General features: G+C 46.4%; 1 protein-coding gene across 1 annotated transcript in view; it reads left to right on the forward strand.

Moving 5' to 3' along the window:
- The window catches only part of HABP2 (hyaluronan binding protein 2), a 36,421-nt gene that overhangs the window by 17,312 nt on the left and 1,491 nt on the right, over positions 1 to 17,618 (forward strand). Inside the window, exons 3-12 of the mRNA XM_010365932.2 lie at positions 4,575 to 4,691; positions 6,173 to 6,280; positions 7,442 to 7,558; positions 8,319 to 8,438; positions 8,931 to 9,102; positions 10,925 to 11,022; positions 12,205 to 12,460; positions 13,563 to 13,705; positions 14,493 to 14,627; positions 16,117 to 16,262. Coding sequence (XP_010364234.2) covers positions 4,575 to 4,691; positions 6,173 to 6,280; positions 7,442 to 7,558; positions 8,319 to 8,438; positions 8,931 to 9,102; positions 10,925 to 11,022; positions 12,205 to 12,460; positions 13,563 to 13,705; positions 14,493 to 14,627; positions 16,117 to 16,262 — 1,412 coding nt within the window. The remainder of the gene's footprint in view (positions 1 to 4,574; positions 4,692 to 6,172; positions 6,281 to 7,441; positions 7,559 to 8,318; positions 8,439 to 8,930; positions 9,103 to 10,924; positions 11,023 to 12,204; positions 12,461 to 13,562; positions 13,706 to 14,492; positions 14,628 to 16,116; positions 16,263 to 17,618) is intronic.

Raw genomic sequence — 17,618 nt, forward strand, 5'->3', positions numbered from 1 at the left:
AGGCTGAGCCCATCCATCAGCTGTCCTACTGCCTGCCAGCGAGAGTCTCTGCTGGGCTTGCCCCGCCAGCCAGATTGGAAGCGTCAAATGCAGGCCGACAGGTCTGGGGTTTGGAGGAGGCCCTCAGAGGAGCCGTCTGTGCCACAGTGATGGATGACGCCAACAGGGACGACATTCCGGGGATTTTGATTCCGTTCCACACATCTGGCAAGCTCCTTAACCAGAGCAGCTGCAAAGCCCCCATCGCAGGAACTCTGAGCATTTTCTGAGAGACCCCGAACATGGACCGAGTTAATCCTGGTCAAGGGACCCAGAACATGAGCTTAAGAAGGTTTCCCAATGTATGTTACTTCCTGAAAGCTAAAACCCATGGAGTTTCATGAAACCCAAACCTATAAGAGGTTCCAGGATTGTAAAAAGGCACATAAGACTTGGAGTTAGGTAGACCTGGGTTATGATGTCATCTCCTTTGGCCTTCATTTTTCCTTATCTGCAAAATAGGACCTGTGCCATGGGGTTGCTCTAGGGTGAAGTAAGATTGTGGGTAACCACATTTATTTAGTTTAGTGTCTGATATTTAGAAAATACTCAGTACATTATAACCTATTACTAGGATAATTTGGCTTAACTCAGGATACTCTCGTGATCCTTCCTGATAATTTCTAGAAACAGACTCTGAAAACTAGACAAACCCACAAGAATTTCTTTTTATTCCTGATAGAAAATGCTCGAACACCTGCCCCTTTCTTTCCCAAAGCTCTTCCCTTTTCTGTAGCCTCAAGAAACTTACAAATAATCTATGTTTAAACCTGAACTGTTTTTCTACAGTCTACCAGTGGCACCAAAATGTATGTCAGGCTGCTGTGCCTCTCTCCCCAGGAAAATATGTGGATGAGTTTCTAGATTTCTACAGAGTTCATCAGGTATTTTCTTTGCCAAGTACATTTGACCCATTTCTCACACAGTTTCTGACTGAAATTCCCTATTTGCTCTGCTTTAAGCAGGCACCATCTTTTTGGCCAGCAAAGCTGCATGCAGGCCAATCAGAAGGCAGGAAGGCTTGACCACTAAGGGAAAAATAAATCTGTCAATCACATACATTAACTACAGGTAGGGCTTTGTGCTGGGCACTCTGGGGTTAAAAGAGGAATGGAAATGGCCCTTCCTCTTAATAAACTATCTAGTTGGAGGAAACAAATAAGATAGACCAAATACCCAAGATAGAGGTGCCATCTGAGATCCAGCTATGACACTTAAAACTCTCCAGCCAACTGGGCCACAGAGGAATGTTCTTGTATCTAAAATTCTTAGCCCATTAGCAATCTAATATCAATCAAGTCCTGTGTGTCGGTTTGTTATTATTGCATAATACACTACCCCAAACTTAGTAGCTTAAACCACTGACCATATATTTAGGTCACAATTCTTTGGGTTGACAATCTTGGCTGGGTTCAGCTGGGCAATTCTTCTGGGCTGCGTCAGGTTCAGTTGATCCTGACTGGGCTTGCTCATGTGTCTGCAGAAGCTGGCAGATTGGCTGGCGTCTTATCTTGCTGAATATTGACTGGGCTTTCTTATGTGTCTGAGGCCTCAGCTAGGACCACTAGGCCAGCTGTTGTCCACGTGTTCTCATACGCTCTTGCAGAATAGGCCAAACTGTTCACATGGCAGTCACATGGGTCCAGGATCTGGAGAGAGAGAGAGTCAAGAGAGAGCAAGACTTCTTGGGGCCCAGGCTCTGAGCTGGCACACCATCCTTCCATCACACATGCTATTGACCAAAGCATGTCCTAAGGTCAACCCAGAACCAAGGGCAGAGAAACTGACTCAATCTCTTGGTGGGAGAAGCTGAAAAGTCACATTTGCAAAGGGTATGGGTACAGTGGGGGTGGAGAATCAAGGGCTATTTTTGTCATCAGATTGGCTCATACCAAGGCAGAGTTTCACTGTGGAACTTGAGGGCACTAGGCCTAGACTTGGTCGCTTCTAGCTCCCTCACCTCTTTACTGCTCTTTAATCTCCTTCCTTAGCTGGCTTTCATCCCCTACCCAACCTTGGCTGGAGGCTTCCTTGAGGGCAAGGCCACATCCTGCTCTTATTTGTATAACTCTCCACCATTCCCAATGCCATCCTGCACCTGGCATAACACTTGGTCCATTGTAGGTTCACAAGACAAGTTACTTACACAGACAATAGGATTAAGTGCCAACATAATGGGAAAGACAAAATAAGGTTTAAGCCTGAAAGTGGAGAAACCCTCTCAGATGATGCTCCGATAAAGCACCTTCGAATCACATGGCAGCCCATCCCAAATGGAAAGGATCTTGGTGACTTTCCTTGCATATCCACCAGCTAGTTGGCTTCTTCCACCCTGGCTATCTGGGGCCACTGAGCTCTGCTGGCTCTATCCATCTCCACTGAGGCCCACAGGCCCTAGAGAATAGGAAGCCTTTCTTAGCAGGAATATGATTCAAAGCCTACGTATTTTATTTCTTCTTTGGCTTCACTGAGAGGTGAGCAGACCTTGTTAATAGGTCTGGATTCAAGTCAAAATCCTCTAACAGACATGTCATTCATCCCTCATCACCTGGAAAAGTCACACCATACCATCTACATTAGAATCTTCCCCATTTCTAAATATCTGCAAAAGAAGTAATTCTTAATGGCCATGCCAAGATTAGCCGATCTGACTGCCAATCTGTGGGAGAGATGGGAGAAATTACAGAAACAACCTAAAGGGCACTTATCTATAAACACCTGTTAGAAAACAAAAATAAACTCTCCAAAGAAAAAGAAATAACTAAGCAATGCAATCATCTCATTACCAAACCCCATTGTCTCTCCTAAATGTCAGTTTGAAATCTTTCATGTCAAACTCAGAAAAACATTTTTTTTCTCACTTTCTCCCTCTCTTTCTCTGCTTTATCACGCTAGATGGAGGAAAACTTTATTTGCTCCAGGAAGACAATGGTCTTATCTTCAACCTGGATCCTCAGCCCTAAAAAGGTGGCCTCCCCCGGGAGCATTTTCATAGTGGGGAAAAGCAGTTCGGGAGAAATAATGAGCAAGCCAAGGGAGTCTTGACTTGACACTGTGATAAATGAGGTGAAACTTTGGCAAGAAACCAGAGTTGGCGTATTCAAAAAAGAAATAAAAAGCTAGTTCCATTTTAATGGGAAATATAAAACAGCCATTGTGCAAAAGTCGATTTTTCAAAAGCCAGAGAGATAAAGACTCTAACAGAATGACTGAGAGACGAGTAAGATAATGTGGTTGATAATCAGGCTTAGGTAAAGTGCCATCCTCCAAGCCATCAGCTAGCTCCATAGGAGTGCCTTTTCAAGTCAGCTATCTGCATTTGCTCCTGCCTCATTATCATATGCATCTCTGGACAGCTTCCTTGCAGCTTCAACTTGCCGACTTGCCATACTCCCGCCGGCTGGAGAGAGCAAAGTCAACCTGATTTTCTTCAAATTCCAAACTTCCACAGACCTACCAGCCACAGAGCTACCAGGATGTCCCCACAAGGCCCCAGAGAACAAACAGCTTGAGTCCAGCTAACCTTACACATACCTGTTTTTTCCCCAATGACCAGTCTAGTGTAAGTTTTACAACCGTAGGCAAGATCCATAAACTTTTACAAGGTTATCCTTGGGAAATTCCTAATGGGCAGGCTGGATACTCAATGGGGATGGTGGGACACGTTTTCCCAAGGGTAAGTGTGGGAATATCCGAGGCAATGTAAGGCACCAGTTGAAACAGTTGAGTGCTGTAGTTGAACCAGTGAGATTTAGGGGTTATATGGAGACAAACTGCCATAGTTCATATCCTGCACTTTAGTAGCTATGTGACCTTGGCCGAGTTACTAGATCTCTGTCAGCCTCAGGTTTCTCAACTTAGAGTGAACAATACACCTCCTAGATTTTTATGAAGATGAAGTTAGACGGTGCATGTGAAGTGCTTAGCACAGGGCATGGTACATAGTAAAGGCTCAATAAATGTTATCTGTTAAAATGACTCTGTAGATACTGCTTGGGAGTAGTTTGATGCCATGATCAAAAGGAAAATGGTGAGTTTTCTTTGATTTCATTCAACTTGGTGACAAATGAAGTCCCATCAAGAAATATTATTCACAGGATAAGCCAACCAGGCACTCAAGTATAGTGTAATCTGACCCCGGGCAGACCCCATGTAGGACCCTGTAGATGTGCTAGGTCCCAGTCCTCTTCCTGCTGTTCAAAGATGAGAAAACCAAGACTCGATAATACAGTTGGCTTACCCAAGGTCAAGGGAGTAGAAAGCTGGGACTTGGCTTCTTCTCTTCACTTCCAATCAGGTGCTCATGACCCTGCTAAATGTCAACACCACCTTGCCTGGTCATAACATCCCCCAAGTGAAAAGATGCAAAGCCTGAGCCCTCTTTTCCACTCCCCTCACTGTGCAGAACTGGAGAGACACATGATTCCTCCTGCAGGACTTTGAATTCTTTGGGGAAAAGGTGTCCAACTAAATAAAATGCTGACCTATTTAAGTAGAATGATTAGTATTTCTTCTGTCCTGTTACCACCATGCAGACTGGACCCCTGACCAGTATGACTACAGCTACGAGGATTATAATCAGGAAGAGAATACCAGTAGCACACTTACCCACCCTGAGAATCCTGACTGGTACTACACTGAGGACCAAGCTGGTAGGTACCAAATCTCTTTCAGGGACTCTCCTGGGAGAAGGACAGAGGGGAGTGTACATTGGACCACATGCAAGGGCCTCTCTCTCCTCCTCTCTGACCAGCATTGTAAAATAGCTATGGAAGAAATTATGTGGACTGGCTTTTCTTCTGTTAGATTCATATGCTGTGAGGACTGGGGAGGTTCTTAGAGACCATCTCCCCTACCCTCAAATGACAGATGAGGTAAGTGAGGCTAAGAGAGGAGCTGACTTAGCCAAGGTCATGCAGCAAGTTAATGCAACATTGTTCAGGTTTCCTGATGCTGTGAATAGCAGCTGTGTTCAAAACCATTCCCATATCTTAGATTACAGGTCAGACCCTAAGGATGCAGGAAGTCCATGTCAGCCTTGAGCACCAGACTGTAGCATGTGCACATTCAGCTTTGGGACTTTCCTTCCCTCCTGCCTTTGCCAGGACTTTTCCTTCCCTTTCAACTTTTTCTTTCTCCCTTCACTCTTTAGAAGCTTTCCACAGTTGTTAGATCGTGTGTGTGTGTGCATGTGTGTGTGTATTCACACACATGTGCTCCTACCACACTTGTTTTTATTTTCGTGGCTTCTTAACCCCAGCAATGGGACAGAAAAGAAAATAAGAAGCTGGGTCCAAGCAATGCCATGTGACTAAACCAGGAGAAGGAATGGAAAGCACTTAGCAGCTGGAATAAAAGCTGTGTAACTGTGCAAAGTGGCCTGGAAGGCAGGGCCAAGATACAGGGCATGGGGGAACATCAGAAGGGACCATCAAAACAAGAGCAGGGCCCAGGGATCCTAGTTCCTGAACCAAAGAACAATGTGTGTGAACAGAAGGATAAAGAATTCCCCAAGGGAAGATCCATTCAGACAACCATGAAAGCCACAGGCACAGATGAAATATGACAAAATCTAACTGAACAAGTAGTTGAAGAAAGATGAAGGCCACTGGGTCATTTCCTCCTCGCCGCCAATTCTTCTGTCACCCTCTTGCCTTTGGTCTTCTCTCCTGATGTTCAGAAAGCTTGCGTTTCATTAGGGGTGGGTTTTCTTTCCCCACTCCTGACCTCCACCCCTGGGCACTGGAAGTAGGGGAGGTCTTCAGGCTTGTGAAATACCTTCAGCATCAGAGACAGACCCTGTGGCACTCCCAGCAAGACTGGGAGGAGAAAAACACTGATGAGGGAAAAGGGGAGTTTCTCAATGAGAAAGGCCCCGTCCAAAGCCAGGCCGAGGGGAGACAGTCGTGGTTCCTTCTCGCCTCTCCTCTCACTAACCTGAATCCCTTTCTCTGGTCAGGTGACTGCAATTTTCCTTGCTGTTTAAGGACAATGTATGTTTTCCTGCTTTCCCCAGTTTCTGGCTTGGTAGTTACTCTCTCATTTGGGGCAGGAGACTGAAATTAGATGAAAAAGTGGGGGACTTCTCACCTGCTATTCCTTACTGACATTGCCTTCTTGTCATGTGTCTTAGATCCGTGCCAGCCCAACCCCTGTGAACACGGTGGGGACTGCCTTGTTCATGGGAGGACCTTCACGTGCAGCTGCCTGGCCCCTTTCTCTGGGAATAAGTGTCAGAAAGGTGGGTGCATCATCACTAGATCCACTCTTTCCTCTGAGTTAAACAAGAAGTGATCCTTTCTGTGTCAGAAAGCACTGCATGATGCCATGGAAAGGATTGTAACTGCAAATACTGTATCATGCATAGTGGATTCCTCTGCAGGGTCCCAGGCAGCCTCTCACTGGATCCTCACCCCTGCACTGTGAGATGGAACTAGTACATCCATTCTCCAGATGGGAAGATTGAGGGTGAGAGGGGATAAGAGCTGGACTCTAACCAAGATGTATTGCAAACTCAGGACTTTATACTTAGAGTGTTTTGTCTAGCTGCAACAGAGCAATGTTGTCCTCAAATGGGAGAGCAGGGAGGATCTCAGGGCACATGAGACCCAACCCAGTCAGAGAAAGGTAACCCAGAGAGTGAGGGCATTTGACCAAGGTCACACAGCTGGATAGGTGTAGAGCAGAAATTAGAGCCCTCGTGCCTGACTTCTGGCCCATGCTCTTTCATTCTGCCATCCTCACTGTGTCTGCTGTTGGTGAACTCTTGTGGGCATAACATGAGGCCATGGAATAAAGCTTCAAGAATAGGACTCCTAGGGGCTAATTGTACCCCTAGAGAAAATCTGGATTCAGGCTGCTCTAGCAACCATCTTACTTGGTGGAAGGCAAGGGGGGTCTTAGGTGTATGCATGGCTTTGTGGTTGACTTCTTCCCTTGGTGTCCTCTTCACTTGTTCTTTCCATTTTCAATCCTGCAATTTCTTCAATAAATTTTTCAGGATGGTTGAGAATATCGAGTATAAACACAGTGTCTGGGCTTACTCAACTTCTCAGAAAAGTAACAAAACTGCAAAAGCACTCTGAAGTTAGCTAGAAAATGGAGGGACTAAAATTGCGGCTCTGTTTGTTGAATGTGTAACTATTATCAATGTTTTTATTAAGATAGAAAAATTAAGACTATGGGCATGGGAAACAACGTGGAAGACAATCCGCTATGACCCCAAAATTAGACAGAAGTCTTGTCCTGGCGTAGCCTAGTGTTTCAGGACCACGGACAAGGCTACAAACCCTGTCAGTCATCCCATCCCCAAACATTGTATTGTACATGTATCCCTCTAAGGAAAATGTGCCCCAAAGAGTGTCTTATATTTTGCCCCCACTTCTCTATGGATCTCCTACAGTGCAAAACACGTGCAAGGACAACCCATGTGGCCGGGGCCAATGTCTCATTACCCAGAATCCTCCCTACTACCGCTGTGTCTGCAAACACCCTTACACAGGCCCCAGCTGCTCCCAAGGTAAGTGGTGGAGGCCCCTTCGACGCTAGGCTCTCTGTGCCCTATTTTTTACCTGCACCCTTCTGCATGGAAGGCCAGATGCACCTGATGTTTTTGTGGCAGGCATCCAAGATGGTCCCTTTCCCTAGGATTTCTAAAGATTAATTATCCCTGGATTGACTCAATTCAGTGGGAGTTGACTGGTCTGTGTCCCTTCCCATCCAAAAAGAATCATCTTGAAACTCAATTCTTCCAGGAAGTAGACCCTGTTCTATTCCTGAGGGGACCAAGTAGGGGAATGAATACATATTGAGTCCCTGCTGTGAGGCAGGCATTGTCTCAGGAAACATACGTTCTCTTTTGCATTCTCCAAAAACACCTCAAGGAAGAGTCTTACAGATGAAAAGCCTGAAATGTAGACAGGTGAACTCATTTGCTCATGGCCACATGGGTATCAGCAGGCAGAGATCTACCTAGCTCAGATGGGACCCAGCACTCCTGCTCCAACCATGCTTCTTCATTTTCTTACTGAGTAACCCATCTACTTAAGTGCACTTAGTCTTGGCCTCCAGCCATATTGCTTCATCCACGTTAGCTCACGTTCTTAAGGCTTCTGTGTACACTTACTAGAGAGTCAGTGGATCTGTCTTTCCCCTCTGGTGACCCACCTTTCGTGAAAGGATGGACACCAGTAGAATGCCACCAATGTCTCCTTGTCATCTCAGACGTGGGCTGCAACGCCTTCTGAAGAGCCTTCCTGGCCCCATTCCTTTGTTCACAGTGGTTCCTGTGTGCAGGCCAAACCCCTGCCAGAATAGTGGTACCTGCTCCCGGCATAAGCGGAGATCCAAGTTCACCTGTGCCTGTCCTGATCAGTTCAAGGGGAAATTCTGTGAAATAGGTATGGGTCTCTGCCACCACCTCATCAGGGCCACAAGTGAGGCCTCTGGAACCCTTTTCTCTCCCGATTTTGTTGCCAGAATGTGGTTCAAATCAAGTTTCCCAAACTCTACTATTGTCTCAGCCTTCTCGCCTAAGGGGATAGGGTGTGTCTGGCTTCGTGTAAAGAAACTAATAAACTGGGGTATAGTGCAGGCAAGTCAAACCTCCTGGGCATCCCTAGGCCTTAGCCCACCTTCCATCAGTTCTTGTGTGAGCCAGAATTAAAGAACTAAGCTCTCACACCCTACAACCACTATATTTCATATTTTAAGCAGGATTAAATGTGGGACATTCAACACTTTTTTTTTTTTTTCTGAAATTTGTAGTGAAATCCCAGGGTGATAAATATGCAGGTCCAGTTCTCTCACCACTTGATATACCCACCAAGTCCTTTTTAGGAGGAGCACGCCAGTGGCTGTTGGTTCTCACATTGCTACCTGCTCTCTCGGAGGTTCTGATGACTGCTATGTTGGCGATGGCTACTCTTACCGAGGGAAAATGAATAGGACAGTCAACCAGCATGCATGCCTTTACTGGAACTCCCACCTCCTCTTGCAGGAGAATTACAACATGTTTATGGAGGATGCTGAAACCCATGGGATTGGGGAGCATAATTTCTGCAGGTAACAGTTACCTTATTCATGCTCAGTTGATTTTGGTCACTTATTTTAAAACAGATCATTGAAACTCATCAGCCTCTTTTCTAGGAAGATGTTCTTACTCAGGATAGGCGATGTTATGCTGCTGTAGTAAACAACTGCCAAATATCAGTGGCTCAAATACATCAAAGTCTATTTCCAGGTCGGTCACTGTGGTTTATGCCTGTAATCATAGCACTTTTGGAGGCTGAGGTAGGCAGATTGCTTGAGCCCAAGAGTTCGAGACCAGCCTGGACAAAATGGCAAAGCCCCGTCTCTACCAAAAAAAAAAAAAAAAATAGCTGAATGTGGTGGTCAGCACCTGCAGCCCCAGCTAATCAGGAGGCTGAGATGGGAGGATCATCTGAACCCAGGAGGTCAAGGCTGCAGTGAACCACAGCACTCCAGCCTGGGTGGCAAAGTAAGACCCTGTCTCAAAAAAAAAAAAAAAGAAAAGAAAAGAAAAGAAAAGAAAAGAAAAAAAGTCTATTTTGTACTAATGTTCCAAGTATCATGTGGGTTGGTGGTGATGGTAGCGGATTCAGCTCCACAGGGTTCCTCAAATACTCAGGATTGGCAAGAAGAGACTGGGGAATGAAGCATGAGTTTTTCACTACTTCAGCCTAGAAGGGACACATCCTCTTCCCACACATACTTTGTTGGTCAGAAATAATCACATGAGCCCACATAACTTCCAGGCAGAGACGGAGAAGAGCAAGTGGAATGTCTGTCGAAGGTGATGGTCTCTAACCCAAAGATGTTCAGGCTTTCCCATGTAAGGGTAATGCCACCACCCTCCCTGGTGGTGATCTAGTTTCCTTCTTCCTTTTCTGCTGCCTCCAGGCCACTCCATTGGCTTCCTGCCACTACCCTTTGTCTAGCCAAGGCCAATGAGTCAGATGAGTTACAGATTAAAGGGAGGAGGTCTTTGTGTGGTTTTGAACTGGCTTCATAAATAAGGATTTTTTTTCTTTTTTCTATACTTTTTTTTTTTTTTTTTTTTTTTTTTTTTGAGACAGAGTCTCACTCAGTCACCCAGGCTAGAGTGCAGTGGCACCATCTCAGCTCACTGCAACCTCTGCCTCCCAGGTTCAAGCGATTCTCCAGCCTCAGCCTCCCAAGCAGCTGGGATTACAGGCACACAACACCAGACCTGGCTAATTTTTGTATTTTTAGTAGAGATGGGTTTTACCATCTTGGCCAGCCTGATCTTGAACTCCTGACCTCATGATCCACCTGCCTTGGCCTCCCAAAGTGCTAGGATTACAAGCATGAGCCACCGCACTTGGCCATGAAGATTTTTTTTTTTTTTTTTCACAAAACACTAGCACCTTCCACTTTCTCTCACCTTGAGCTGTTCCCTTTGTGTAGCTGTCTTCGGGGGCAGCGGGGAGGGGGACCTCCTGGCAGCCTTTCTCAGAGGATTCCCATACATAGAATTCAGAGGCTCAGGCAGAGGAACCCAACTCTCACCATGTTTATGTGATGATTTTACTCTCCTGACGTGGAAAGGTCTTCAACAGGGATCTCATTTCTTTTCCTACAAATAATTTGATACGTCCTGTGGATCTGGCATGAGACTTGGGACTGCTTCCTCATCCTTGAGATTTTCCTCTGGAAGTCAAGGTTTTGCCAAAAAACTATAAACACCCTTCTGTGCTAAGGTTTTATAACCTGTTGGAGGATTCAAAAAAATGTGGTCCCGGGGGAGCACAAAAGCCTGGCACCTTCTTATGCAAAGGTTCTTTAGTAAGATCCAGTGGGTTCACCAAGCCTTGACTCTGAGTTGTTTTGTTTCGTATTTTAGAAACCCAGATGCGGACGAAAAGCCCTGGTGCTTTATTAAAGTTAGCAATAACAAGGTGAAATGGGAATACTGTGATGTCTCAGCCTGCACAGCCCAAGGTAAAGGCCATGGCTGTTCAGACGCCCAGGGGATGAGGGGATGGAGATTTGTAGGGAGATGTCCCTGGCACCTGGTCCCTCCCTCACCCCATTCTTCCTCCACACTTGCTTTACCAATTCATAGCCCATTGCCAGCCCAACTGCCCAACCGTCTGCACCCACCAGGATGCCAAGCAGGTCTGGATACCTTTGTGGGTTCAGGTCAGGTAGTCCAACTCTAAACTCATGGTTTCTGACTCCAAATCAGTGCCCTCAACAGATATTTACGCATCTCTTGCTGTTTGCCAGCCACTATGCTGGGCCCTGGGTGTACAATGGTGATCAAACTGGCTGGGCCCCCATAGCCTCTCAGGATGCAAAGCATCCAAATTCCAGCCTCACAGTCTTCCTGGCCATCTGCCCTGGCCCCGCTCTGTGCCCACATCTGGAACAACGTGCCCTTTCACCCTGACCAGTGGGATTCCCTCCCTGAGCAGTTTCACATATGTGCCTTTGATCTTATGGTCGCTTTTGTCTATAACACTCTATCCCATATCTGTTCTTGTGCATATACAACTATTCTTTGAGAACCAACTCAAATATCCCCTCCTCCAGGAAGTCCTCCTTGATTTCTCAAGTAAAATGTTATCTCTGCCTCCTTACAAATCCCAAGGAACCGAACAAGGCACCACCTATACAACATTTACTGCCCTCTCCTTTTGTATCACAGTCATCTGTGCAAATGTTTTATCTCACCTATTCTAGTTCATCTGAATACCCTCCCCTCTACCCTGAAAAAGCCTCCACAATTGTAATTGTGCGCTAATAATGAAAGGCACAGTGATCATGCACACTTATAATTGTGGGGCCTTTGTCAATGTAGAGTAAATACCCAGTGATGGATTTGTATATTTACATAAACATAATGTATGTGTGTACATGTCAATCTTAGGAGTCACATACTCTGAAATGGAAGAAAAAAATCTGCATTGTTAATTCTATAGACTTGCTTTATGTTACGCAATGTATTCTACAAATATCAACTGTGCACCTACTGCATGCCCACCCTGTGTGCACCGGTACAGTCTCTCAGCTCTGGACCCCTGCTCAGCTGCTGGGCTCAGAGTCATACCTCTGCCTGAGCCCTGCTGAGGAACTGGAGGGAGGCTGAATGGCACAATTTGTCTTTCTTGTGTCCCACAGACATTGCCTACCCGGAGGAAATCCCCACTGAGCCATCAACCAAGCTTCTGGGGTTTGACTCCTGCGGAAAGACTGAGATAGCAGAGAGGAAGATCAAGAGAATCTATGGAGGCTTTAAGAGCACAGCGGGCAAGCACCCATGGCAGGCGTCCCTCCAGTCCTCGCTGCCTCTGACCGTCTCCATGCCCCAAGGCCACTTCTGTGGAGGAGCGCTGATCCACCCCTGCTGGGTGCTCACTGCTGCCCACTGCACCGAGTAGGTCCTGGCTGGGACAGGGACCAGGGTGGCTTGAGTGCCTGGGGGTGCTCTTCCCTTCCCCTCTGAGCAGCGTCTTGGTAGCTCTGGCAGCATTAGGGGTTCTGATCTGTTCAAGGGCAAAAGAATGGCTCCTGAAAGCCAGAGGGAAAACAGCTACCGTGTCTGGAATGTTTACCATGGGCACAGCACTTATTAAATGATATTTAATCCTCAGAGCTGTCTGCTGGAGGACAAGCTGAGGAAGGTCAGGGATTTTCATCTGTTTTATTAATTGTGGGATCTCCAGTGTCTTGAGTGTGCCTTCATACATAGCAAGTGCTGAGGAAATATTTGGGGAGGAAAATATTGTTATTCCCTTTTTGTAAGTGAGGATCTTGAACCTTGGGATTCTGCCTTTACCTTGCCTAAAGTCGTATGGAAAGTTAAGTGGACAAGTAAGATGGAAACCCCATTCTATCTGCTTCTTTGACTTCTTTTGTCCTGCCCTGAACAGAGGAAAGCATGCTCCTCTGTCTGATGCCATCACCAGTGACCTTTCTGAGTCAGGTGTCTTCATCCATGCCTCTTGTGTGCCTTAGAGAAGCAAGTAACTTCTGGGGAGCTGAAGAGTCACCCCCTTCTGAGCTCCCTATGCTCATGGTCAAGGCTAGTCCAACAAAGCCTGGGTTTTGGAGGTGGCCACGAAGGTCTTCCAGTTCACCTTGTAGTAAATGATTTCTCTGAGATTCTAGGAGCTGCTCTTCAAGAGAGGTCAAGCAGGCAATCAGCACCTGCCAATGGATTTTAGAAGACTGGTTCAAGATGGCAATGGCTGTTTCTTTGGAAGGCCTAGGGACAATGGGAGGTCTCCCATGAGAAGTGAGTGAAAGTTATAGCTTACATTTGGAGCTTGCTTCTGTTAATAAAGCACTTCCCTTACATAATCTTATTTGGACCCCACCACAGCAGAGTCTTGTGAGTGAGACAAGGGTAGCAGAGTCCTATGAGTGAGACAAGGGTTACAGATGAGGAGGCTGAGTCTGCAGAAGGTCAGATTTGCCAAAGGCCACACAGCTGAGCAGAAGCAGAGCCTTCCTGACCATCTCATTTTCCCTTGCAGCATAAAAACCAGACATCTAAAGGTGGTGCTAGGGGACCAGGACCTGAAGAAAGAAGAATTTCATGAGCAGAGCTTTAGGGTGGAGAAGATATTCAAGTACAGCCACTACAATGAAAGAGACGAGATTCCCCACAATGATATTGGCAAGTTCCTCTTTCATGGCTCTCCTGAGGGTCTTGTCCTGGGTGGATTTCTCTATGAACGGAAAGCTGAAGTTTGGTTCTAGAAGGTGCTCTTGATTGTTTTTGGTCCCTGTGGACCCTGTGAGGTCGGGAATGTGTTCCAGAGCTTTTTAGTTTTTGAGGGTCTGTGTAAATGTGGATAAATGCACATATGCTCTTAAACTGAGGGCAAGCTGTGCTAGGAACATTGTGCTATGGAATGGGCTTGGCCTGGAATCCCAGCTTCCCAACTTTCTCACCAGGAGCCAGCTCACCTCCCTGAGCCCTCTTTTCTCTTCTATGACATGGAAACACGGATGCACAACTCTTAGCTTCTTATGTGTCAGGTGACACAGTGTGCGTGCCGGCATGCCTGGTCCCTAGCCCCTGGCGGGTGCTCCAGTGCAAATGCAATGACATTCCTAGCTACTGGCTGCTCAGTTCTGTACACGGTTTCCCTTAATGTAAGGATCCCCCCTCCCCGCCAACCTCTCTCTCCTTCCTCAGTAGCCCTTTTTTCCCTCTAATGGCCTGTTTCTTAAAAAGTGGATTAAAAGTGATTTCAAAGTCAATTATTATTTCTTGACATGACTCTCGCCCTGAAGTGCTACTCCTTCCCAGGTGGAAGCTCAAAATATGAAATGGCCGTGGAAGAAGCTTTTCAGGCACGGCAGGGGCGGGTGGGGCTTTGCTGCGGCCACTCTGAAGCTCATGCTTCTTTGACAAAGAGGTGACATCACACCCGTTTTCTACCTCTCTCTCCACCTAGCATTGCTCAAGTTAAAGCCGGTGGATGGTCACTGTGCTCTGGAATCCAAATATGTGAAGACCGTGTGCTTGCCTGATGGGTCCTTTCCCTCTGGGAGTGAGTGCCACATCTCTGGCTGGGGTGTTACAGAAACAGGTGAGTTGGCCATGCACTCTCCCATGACTTAGGTGAACTACATCAACCACAGAAGAAAGGCCCAACTCGACTGCCCTTTTGAAGTTGAAATGAGTGTCATATTCAAGATGCATCAACCAACGAAAGCATCTGCCTCATTGATCAAGATCTGGTTAAATTCCTCCACCCGCAGGGAGCCTTCCCTGATTTTTCTCTGATCTCCGTATCTGTCCCTGGCCCCTACCCCTAAATACTTGGATTTTACCAAACATTGACCCTGCCTCTATGGAGACCTTTCTCCCTCCCTAGATAGATTGGAAAGAGGAAAGATCATGGATTTTTGAGTCAGACAGACTAGTATTCAGTTCTTGACTTTGTCATTTGAACAACTGAGTTTTAGTTTCTTAATAATCATACTTACATCCTAGGTTTGCAAGCATGATCACAGGAGATGACAGAATTCTGCAGAGACATTCATTAAGTCAGCCCCTGGAAGATGGGGGTCAGGCCCCATTCATCTCTGTCTGTCTCACAGTATTTTGGTTGGGGTTCTCCACACAGTAGACATTCTATAAAATTGTGTTAAATCCAGCTGTTGATTTGTCTTTAGGATCTGGTCTCATTTTAAAAAGTAACCAAGGATTACTTTCCTCATAGTCCTGGCAAGATTATACCCTCTACTAAAAAAAAATCAGAAGAGTATTTCATGTCTTTCCCAAATACTCAAATATATATTACTCTTCCTTCCCAAATCTTGTCCTTAATAATGAATAGTGAGAATTACTTTAAATAAGCCTGCAGAAATTCCACACATCTGAACAAAGTGAAATGTAATATACAACTTTGAGTCTTTTGAGAAAGATGTCTGGCTAATTGGATTTAGGGTCAACCAGTAAACTCATTTTACAGCCATTTTCATTGTAGTCCATCCACACTTGCCAACCTCTATTCTGCTCAATATGGTCTGGTCAGCATGGTGATGTCTCAGATGGGAATCTTTTGGAGCCTCAGGTTAGAATTATTTTGCTTTTCATGAACAGGCCTCTAAGACTTTATGTTCAAAGCCAATGAAATGTTTTGATTGATTTCATTTTCTTTACAGGGGAAAATGCCTGCTCTAGGAAGCAGGTAGCCTACTGCACAGGGCACTTCATCCATCCATCCATCCATCCATCCACCCACTAAGAACTGTGCCAGTCCTTTGGTTAGGCCTTGGGGGATTTTAAAATGGTTAGGACAGCATCTATTTCCTCCTGAACCTCATGGCCTAGTTGGGGAAAGAGAGGAGGGAATATACTATCTGGTCCATCTGTCATGACCAGCACAGGATTGCAGGTCTGCACTGGCATGTTGAAGGCTAAAGATGAGGCTTTTCTGCTCATCTCCTGGAAAAATTCTTCCTTTCTGAGCTGAGAGTTGGTGGGCTTCTCCACGACAGTCTGCTTTCTGGTGGGGTTGGTGCCACCCTGGTCCCCACAGTAGTACTCTTTTCTCTGCTCCTTCCCCCCAGGAAAAGGGTCCCGCCAGCTCCTGGATGCCAAAGTCAAGCTGATCTCCAACACTTTGTGCAACTCCCGGCAACTCTATGATCACATGATTGATGACAGTATGATCTGTGCGGGAAACCTTCAGAAACCTGGGCGAGACACCTGCCAGGTCAGAGACTCCAAGTGGTGCTTGCAGAAGGAGAGACTGGCAGGATGTTTCACTAGGCAGAGGCCCCTTAGAGCCCTGGGCTGGGAGCTGGGTTCAGAGGTTCACCGGTGGTAAAGCTAAGACACAGGTGAGCTGTGTCTGCCCCCTGGTCCCCTTGGTACATCCGCATCCACATCAGCTCAGGATGACTCAGCATAATGACCACAGAGGTCACGTTGCCTGCATTGTCTAATTTAACTCTCACAACACACTGGTGAAAGTGATATCATGATCACCATTTTACAGATGCTTAGAGAAGTTATCTCGGCCTATAGCAATTGGGTGGCCAGTGGCAGGGCTGGGATTTGAACAATACAGTCTGCAGGACATCAAACAGGCTTGTGGCCTCAGTGTTGGGCAGCATTTCTGAGAATCCCAGTAAACAGGGAACTGTCCAGAAGACCAGTGGCTAGAAGGAGAAAGAAGAAAGCCTAAAGCTAGAGATTTTACAGTAATATTAACTCATCATTAGGACTCGTGTGTGTGTGTGTGTGTGTGTGTGTGTGTGTGTTTTAGCCCTAGAAAATGAAGTACATCTGTAGCCTAGGGCCTTTTGGAACCCCAAGTTGCTGATGCTTGTGACTCAAAAGACACTGTTGCAGAGGGAGAAGGTGGTGGCTCCATCAACCAGTGCTAAAGTGACTTCGGGCCCTGCCCCAAGTCAAAGCCCACTCCCCATAGTCCCTTTCTCTGTAGGGATCACATCACACAGGGCCCTTTCTAGAATCCCAGGAACAGCTCCATTTAGAATTTTCTGACTGTTGTCCCCATAAGCCTTCTAAGTGTCCTGAAAAACAGCATGCCAACATTCAAATCCCAACTCCTTGAGGGAGCCTCCCTGTACAAAGGAACCCACAATGATTTGCTGGCCTTGAACTCACTTTGGGATGGGACATCTAGGTTCCTCTCTCCAGAGTTTGTGGCTCTCCTGTGACTGTCTGTCTCTTCCCAATGAGCCAAGGATGTTCACATACTCAGAGGAGGGGCAGATGGGTGCAATTTGCCCTAAACTCCTTCCCAGAAGATAGTTAAGAAAAGAGCTCACTCAGGCTGGGCGTGGTGGCTCAAGCCTGTAATCCCAGCACTTTGGGAGGCTGAGGCGGGCAGATCACCTGAGGCCAGGAGTTCAAGATCAGCCTAGCCAACATGGTGAACCCCGTCTCTACTGAAAGAAAATACAAAAATTAGGTGAATGTGGTGGCCCATGCCTGTAGTCCCATTTACTGGGGCTGAGACAGGAGAATCGCTTGGACCCAGGAAACGGAGGTTGCAGTGAGCCAAGAGGGTGCCACTGCACTCCAGCCTGGGTGACAAAAT

Source organism: Rhinopithecus roxellana, chromosome 11 (genome assembly GCF_007565055.1).
Source record: "Rhinopithecus roxellana isolate Shanxi Qingling chromosome 11, ASM756505v1, whole genome shotgun sequence".
NCBI lineage: Eukaryota > Metazoa > Chordata > Mammalia > Primates > Cercopithecidae > Rhinopithecus > Rhinopithecus roxellana.